The sequence below is a fragment of the Balaenoptera musculus genome, chromosome 10 (genome assembly GCF_009873245.2).
Source record: "Balaenoptera musculus isolate JJ_BM4_2016_0621 chromosome 10, mBalMus1.pri.v3, whole genome shotgun sequence".
NCBI classification, from domain to species: Eukaryota; Metazoa; Chordata; class Mammalia; order Artiodactyla; family Balaenopteridae; genus Balaenoptera; species Balaenoptera musculus.
This window is the reverse complement of record NC_045794.1, coordinates 21,072,761-21,080,917: the sequence shown is the minus strand read 5'-3', so window position 1 is coordinate 21,080,917 and position 8,157 is coordinate 21,072,761. Positions and strand designations below refer to the sequence as shown.

At 41.8% G+C, this 8,157-nt stretch overlaps 1 protein-coding gene across 4 annotated transcripts in view; it reads left to right on the top strand.

Moving 5' to 3' along the window:
* The first annotated feature begins 302 nt into the window (after positions 1–302).
* KRAS (KRAS proto-oncogene, GTPase) overlaps positions 303–8,157 on the top strand; it is a 39,926-nt gene continuing 32,071 nt past the window's right edge. The window contains exons 1-2 of one of the 4 annotated variants that reach the window (XM_036865394.1): positions 303–462; positions 4,300–4,421. In XM_036865394.1, the coding sequence (XP_036721289.1) occupies positions 4,311–4,421 (111 nt within the window). In that variant the 5' untranslated portion in view covers positions 303–462; positions 4,300–4,310. The remainder of the gene's footprint in view (positions 463–4,299; positions 4,422–8,157) is intronic. The other 3 variants (XM_036865393.1, XM_036865391.1, XM_036865392.1) reach the window with 3 other exon arrangements.

The following is an 8,157-nucleotide window of genomic DNA, read 5'->3' as shown; positions in this document are numbered from 1 at the left end:
TCCACCGCCTCGGCCGCCCGCCCGCCCGCTTCCCCCGCCGGCCCGGCCCCCGCCCCTCCTCCGCCGGCCTGGCCCGCCCCCTCCACGGCCGGGCCCGGCCCCCTCCCTCGCCCCGGCAGCGCTCGCAGGCTCGCTCTTCCCTCTTCCCACACCGCCCTCAGCCGCTCCCTCCCCGCACTCTCGTCTGGAGAGGAATCGAGCGCCGAGCGCATCGATAGCTCTGCCCTCTGCGGCCGCCCGGCCCCGAACTCATCGGTGCTCTCGGAGCTCGATTTCCCTAGGCGGCGGCCGCGGCGGCGGAGGCACAGCGGCGGCGGTGGCGGCGGCGGCGGCGGCGGTGGCGGCGGCGGCTCGGCCAGTACTCCCGGCCCCCGCCATTTCGGACGGGGAGAGATCGCGGCGCAGGCACTGAAGGCGGCGGCGGGGGCCAGAGGCTCGGCGGCTCCCAGGTGCGGGAGAGAGGTACGGAGCGGACCACCCCTCCTGGTTCCTACCGGGGTCCCGACCCTCCTCTCCGGCGCCGGGCGGGGCTGGCGGCGAGTGAATGAATTGGGGGTCCCCGGAGGGGCGGGGAGGGGGCGCGGGCACGGGGCCCGGGCGGGCGGACGGGGTGGGGGGGGTCTGCCGGGGGAGGCGCGGGGACGCGGCGACGCGGGGAATGAGGAATGGGCGGTGCGGGGCTGAGGAGGGTGAGGCTGGAGGCGGCCGCCGCTGGTGCTGCTTCCTGGCGGGGAACCCCTTCCTTACCCCCTACACTCCCCGAAGCCGCGGCGGAGCGGCGTGGGTGAAACCTCGCGAGGCCGGGCGGGCCGCCCTCGGGGCGGTCGGGTGCGGTGGAGGTTACCTCCGCTGCGCTCCGCCTCCCCTCACCCTCGCCGTCCTTCCCTCTCCCTCTCTCTCCTTCGCTCCCGCACCTCTTCCTCCCTTCCCAGCACTCGGCTGCCCGGTTACTGCCTTCTCTGCTGCATCTCGCATCTCTAGGACGAGGGTATAAACTTCTCCCTCGAGCGCAGACTGGACGGCTTGTGGTCCTTTTTTCAGGTGTAGGGGGATATATGAGTAAGAGGGGAGGTCGCGTTTGGAAGCGCGGAGGAAAGTGCTTAGAGACCACTGTTTGAGGTATTGTGTTTGGAAAAAAATGCATCTGCAGCCGAGTTCCTGACTGCTCCCCTCCCCCATGTATGGGCTGTGACATTGCTGTGGCCACAAAGGAGGAGGTGGAGGTAGAGATGGTGGTGGAAGAACAGGTGGCCAACACCCTACAACATAAAGCCTGTACTTAGTGAAAAAGAAAAACTTAATCCCAGAAGGTCTGTTTTGCTTTGTCAAGTTAAAACACACGCAGCAAAACCGCAGAGCAGAAACAGGGCTTTTTCCTTACTAGTTGAGTGTAGACAGCAATAGCTAAAATTGTATTTGAAGTTTAATTTGCCTGTTGTTGTCCTTTCCCCCATCTCTTCTGTATTACCCTCATGCGTACAAATTTGACCCCCATCCCAGGAGTTATTACAGTACTCCTAAACGGCTGTCACACAATTTTTTTTTTTTTAACTGACCTACCAGAGGAGTTAATTGTAGCAATCTGCCAGCCGACTGCCTGAAATACTCTTAGGCATGTGCATGCTGTAGTTGAAGTCCTCAACTAGCCTTCCTAAATCCTGATATCCACCAAAATAAGGGGTTAAGAACAGAAAGGTATTTTCTAATTTTTTTACACAATATACATGTTACATTGTAATGGAAAAAATCATTCAAAAAGAAATCACAAAGGGAAAAAAGTCCTGTTCATAATCATCTCAGAATCAACCTTATGAGTGATGTCATTCTTAGGTGACTAAGGTCCAAAATGCTGACTCGGGCATTGTAGTTAGACTAGAGATGACAAATATGGTTGATAACAATACTGTTTACTTTAGGACTGTATCCATCCACAGGCATTCTTGGTTTTAAGAGATAGTAGACGAAATAATAATTCATTTGTTTTATGACAAAGTGAAAATTCTTTTCCTGAACAGACTGTTCAGTTCTGTTCCCAGTTCCACCGCTTGCTAGCTTTTGTAGCTTTGGGTGAGGGGCTCTTCTGGCCTATGATCTTCTTTGGGAACCCAGTTCTCTCTAGTGGGTTTAAATATACTTGATTTTGAAATCTAAGTCAAAGATTTTTTCAGAAATAACCGCTGCGTTTAAGAAGTAGACCAGAAGGTGTGTGTCTTTCAGAATTCACACATGTATGTACAACTAAGCTCTAATCCAGTATTTGTCACAGTCTCTCTTAGGCTAGCAAACTTATTGGTCATAAGGACCTGGACCCCTTTACACTCTTAAAAATTATTGAAGATCCCGATTTGGAGTGTGTCAATATTTAGCACAATAGAAATTAAAATTGAGAATTAAAAAATATTAATTCGTTAAAAAAAGAAATTAATAAGCCCATTACTTGGTAACAGAAGTAGAATTTTTAATGAAAAGTAACTTTTCCAAAACAACACAAAAAATTGTGAGAAGAGTGGCATTGTTTCGCACTTCTCTAATTATATGGTTTAGTAAAAGACGGCTGGATCCTCACATCTGCTTCTGTATTCAGTCTATTATCACACATCTGGAAAATTCTACTGTACACTTGTGAGCGAATAAGAGTGGAAAGGGTAAATCACATCATAGCATTATCGTGAAACCAGTTTTTGACCTCTTAGGCCCTCTCCAAAAGTCTTAGGAACCCTAATGGGTTCCTGGAACACATTTTGAGAACTACTGTTCTAGGCTATCCAAATTTTATTGGAGGGGTGGGCTGGGCAGGGAACTAGAGGATACATTTTGGTGAGATTATCCTCACCTATCCCATTTGCTGCGGTCAACATTAGGAATGAAAAGGGGAGCAAACAGGATGCGATACATGTTTGTGGTGCCTAGACAAGGCTAGGTGGCACAGAGCAGGCCAGGGAGAAGCTGTGAGACGACAGCTGTCTGGCCTGTCTGCTCTCTGTGAGTAGGTTCAGGAATAGCGTGAAGAGGTAGTTAGTACGTTATCACTTGGAAAAACATATTACTTTTTGGGGGGCAGGGTGGTGGGGTGCCTATGGGATAATCTTGGTCTTCGGTAATAGGATGCTGCATGTATATAGGGTTTTATATACAATATCTGTACATTCATTAATTTTGAGCTGCTTTACCCTGTAATAAATTATTGTTCATTGACTGCCATTCTTTCTGCGAGTTCACTACTTATTTGTAGTAATATCATGTAGTTATTGAGGGAAAGGAGATTAAAGTAAATAAATTCATTTTCATTTCAAAAAGTTGAAACAGCTGACTAAAAAAATATTTTCTGGCTTGGCGCCGTTAACCTTACAAGTTGTCGATATTTATTGCTACTGTTGGGAGATGATGTATGAGAAACAGAGAATAAAAGTCATGTGGATTACTGAGAAATACTCATATCTTTTAAAAATTCTCTCATTAAAAGTGTGCTTGTCTTTAAATATTATATAATTATATTTTTCTTGTGCAAAGTGCTATTTTTCAGCACTGATATAGCATTATAGATTGTGATTGATGATCAGATCATCTGTACTGAATAGTTAGTTAAAAATTCTCGAAGTTCTCTTAGTTTTTACACCGTTTTTTTCCCCAGCAGATAATGTACAGATTAAAATGTCACCAAGTATCGTCCTTGTCTGCTTTGGCATCTCAGTTTTTATTTTCCCAGTGTACTGTCCAGCTTTATTTGACAGTCCTCCCCCCACCCCCATCTGATTCTTGCTAACTGTCCAGGAGAACTACTATGATGACGCTTTTAAAAAGTTTTCTGTAGCTGTTGGCCCCAACAGAGGCACTCAGCGTGTCCACTTGTAACTCTTAGGGGCCCGAGTCGATGAGGAATACTGTGGCGATAGCTGTCAGCAAGTTTTGTGTGAGTGTGTCCTCAGGGTCAGGAGCAGCGTGCTTGACACTTGTACTGAGTGAAGTCGTGGCCTGCTCGTTCGAGAGCCATTACCTGCTGCCGAAGAGCAGACGGGCTCTTGAGATAGAGTGACCTGAATCCAAGGTAAAAGAACTATGTACTCCGAATGAGTTTTTCTCAAATGCTGATGGAGGAGTTTGTCAACGCCATACAATTCATTACAATACACATCAGTAGTCACCTGGAGTTTTTGTCATTGAATTTTGTGAGGTATTTTGAAATAATGTTCCGTATAAAGGTGAACTTGTGTTAAGAGGTATTGATAGAGTGTTTGGGTTATATTAACCTCACGTGTGGCACATGTTCTAATTGAGTCACATTTCCATTTTTGTCATAAGGCCTGCTGAAAATGACTGAATATAAACTTGTGGTAGTTGGAGCTGGTGGCGTAGGCAAGAGTGCCTTGACGATACAGCTAATTCAGAATCACTTTGTGGATGAATATGATCCTACGATAGAGGTAAATCTTGTTTTCATATGCATATTGATTTGTGCAGGCCCGTCCTTTGGGTACAAAAAAAGGTTTCTCTGATCATTTTCTGTGACTACTCATTACAAGGTAGTTATACTGATAATACTTTTATTAAGTTATCTAAAATGTACTTGGATTTCAAGGCAATACTCTGATATTATAAGTAACCATAAATATGAGACACCAGCCTGTTTTCTCTCAGGACAATAATACTATCTGTGACGTTCACTCTGTGTTAGTGTATGTGCATTTTGATTGGAAGTGTATCTCAGAGTTTTCTCACAGGGTGAAAATGTGAATTTACATCTCATCTGTAAGATGAGACATATCTAACAGTCTTTTTTTTTTTTTTTTAATGTGGCTATTATTTTTATGGGGTTTTGGTATTTTTTTTGGTATTTTGATGTCACATGTAGAGTTGATTTATACTGGTGAAGTGTAATCGTTTGATGATTGAATTAAAAACACTGAATTAGTAGTATTTTCATATTTTCTCTTCACATTGAAGTAGTGGAGAACCTACAACTACCTGATGCATTTTAGAAAGCTCATTCTTTACGTTTATATGTATATCAGGTGATATATAAGAATACCATCACCAATCCTTACCTTTGCTTTACAGCCCTTTTTCAATTTATTCAAGGCAATGTTAGAATTGTTTTTTTATTACAAATTAATGAATAATTTTCAGACTTTTTCAGTTTCATAAAAATGTACTAAAGGAATGGCCAACAGCAAAATGATAGAATAAAGGCCTAGCAGAGACCTTGAGAGGTCACGTAGTATGTTTCCCACTGCCTTCTGGCAGCGCTATACTCAGATGATCTCAAGCAGATAAGGATTTATTTAATCCCAAAGACCTGCAGGAGGGAATGGCACACAACTGTCCTTGTTAACTAATTTCCAGAATGTAATTATTAGCTATTTCATGCATAATCTGAATCTTCCTGTTAAGTTTAACATAATATCAGCTCATCTTTGGAATAGATTAATGTTATTAGATTATTTCTTAGACTTCTTTACCCCAGGGTAAGCAATCCTAATCCCTTAGCTTTTATTCTAGATCTGGTATACCAGTTTATTTAATCAGCTCTGAAAAATTTCCCATAACTTTCTCTGAGTCCCAGCTATAGGGTCTAGAATCGGTCAAAAATGCCCTGTTAAGGTGCTGTGTAATGTCTTAAAAAAAACACCTTGACTTGCACTTAGGTAGGTTTTGAGGGCATTGTTGGCCTTGGGAAGATGTTATGCAGTGTAGAACTTTGAGGATTGATAAGGAAATGTCAATATTTCTGGTACTGGAGGGAAAAAAATGAAGAGATAACCCTTATTTACAAAGATCTGATTAAACATAGAAGCAGCTTCATTGGCTTCCAAGTTTAATAATTTGCATTAGTTAAAAGGGAAGAGTCTAACTGAAGTGGACCACCTATGTAATAGTCTCTCTGTATTTCTCTTGGTAAGTCAATTCAATGCTAATGGTTTTGTTTATTTTTTACTTTGAGGAGGATTAAATAGTTCACCTATTTCTAAAGCAAGGTTACTCATCGTACTCCACCATTTAAATTGGAAGTAAAAGGACATTTTAACAGAATTGAGTTAAGCATGGCAGTTTTCTGGGATTCTGGAATATGATTTTAGCAGAAGTGCCCTCCATCTTTTCTGAAAATCTGAAGAATTCCATTACACTCTGTTTCCTATCAGAGGTCAAGAATGATGTATAAGAATGTGATTTAAAAAAGAAAGGTTAGGAAACCTTTTGGTCAAAATTATTAAAGTGCAATATAAATCTTAAAGAAATAAAGCTAAAAGTCAATCCTTTATTTTGGGGGAAGGTAAAAAAAGTTTATCAACTCAAACCCATTAACTCTGATTATGATTTCTGCCAAACCAGAAGACTTGACCCAGGGAAGCATTGATTACCTGTGAACTTTGAAACTGACATTCCGTCACTAGTGTAGCCACCTGGGAAATGGTTATCAGAGATTGTCTCTTATCTCCCAAGTTACAGTGAGTCTCTGAGGGAACTGACACATTGAATTCTTGTTGTAGTTCAACAAGAAGAAAAGCAAGAGAATTTAGTAGTTTATTTTCATAAGTGGTTAAACAAAAATACTGACATGACATTTCTGTAAAAAGTTGAAGGGTAGTGGGTATCACTACTGCTGTTAAGTTTCTGGTAGGTGAACAGTGTAGGCCAGAGAAAAATAAGAGAGGTCATAGACTTTGCACATTTGGAGTTCTCATCAGTTTTTCTGCATTAAACAAATGGAGAGAAGTTTAGGAAAAAATTTTAATTAACTAATACCATATTTTCTAGTGGTTTAGAATTTTCAGAGATTATATTGGGTTGGCCAAAAAGTTCATTTGAGTTTTTCGTAAGATGTTATGGAAAACCCCGAATGAACTTTTTGGCCAACCCAAAACTATGAGCTAGGTAAGGAAGGTGGTCATTGTTTCTTTCATTTTATCGATAAAAATGGTCTCTGAGAGGTTGTAACTTGCATAAGGATACTTAAGCTAGCAAGTGGTGGAATTTTAGGTTTTCTGAGACCAAGTTAAATGGAATTTCCACTGCACCCTTGTATATAGCTTTTTAAAAATGAAAAATTAGCCTTCAAGCTAAAAATATTTAGTGTTGGAGGCTGATTCAGATTATTAATATATCAAAATTTGAACTTAGCGTACTATCTAATGGCATCTTAATAGCAGAGATATGATATAGAATTAGGTATGACACATAGATGGAGCATGTTTATATTTGCACATGATGATCACTTTTACTTCTGAAAAGATTTTACCTTTATCTTTTATGAAGCCCACTGAAGAGTTCCAAGAGATAACGAAATACCTTGTTAGTGGTGCAGGATTGTTAAAAACTCAGTCCCCAAACACAATACCAGGCTAGAAATAATATATGTTTTTATAGTTTGGAGATCATGTTATTATAAAAACATGTTCTCTGAAATGTGTTTTCTAAGGTGGAATTTGGTGGAAGCAGAAAAATGGAAGTAGAGATCAGAACTGTCAGTTGGTCAGTTAACAAATGTATAACAAGTATCTACTGGGTACAATATAAAAATAGACACAGAAAGAAGTATTTTTTCCCAGTCTCCAATTCACTGACATCTGTATGCTTCTGTTAATGTGACATTTCTAATTCAGTCCAAGTATTATGCCCTCCTTTGATGAAACAGTTTTCTAGTCAGTAAGAAAGAATGGAGTCATAATTGGATTGATTTGTTCCCTCTTTAGTGCTCTGAGCCCTTGAGTGTTTATTCACCAAGATATATCAGTTTCTCTTTTAAAAAATTTTTCCGTGTTAATTATGGAATTGCTGACTAAGATATTTAAATTATAGAGAGAAAATTTGTAATACTAAACCAGTATTGAAGAGTGGTGTAAGAAAAGCACTGTTTAATATTGTAAGCTGTTATTTTTCTGTTTTTTTGGTTTTGTTTTTTTAACATATGTATCAGTAGTTATTAACAAGGAATAGGTGGTGACTTTGCCCCTCGGGACATTTGGCTAAATCTGGAGCTGTTTTTGGCTGTCACAGCTTGAGGAGGGGGCTGCTACTGGCTTCTGTAGTGGGCAGAGGCCGGGGTTCTGTTACTCCTCCTGCAGTGCACAGGAGGGCCCCCCAGCAAACAGTGACGTGGTCCAGAATGTCAGCAGTGCTGAGGTTGAGACCCCAATACTGTGCATTACATATAGCTTTAAA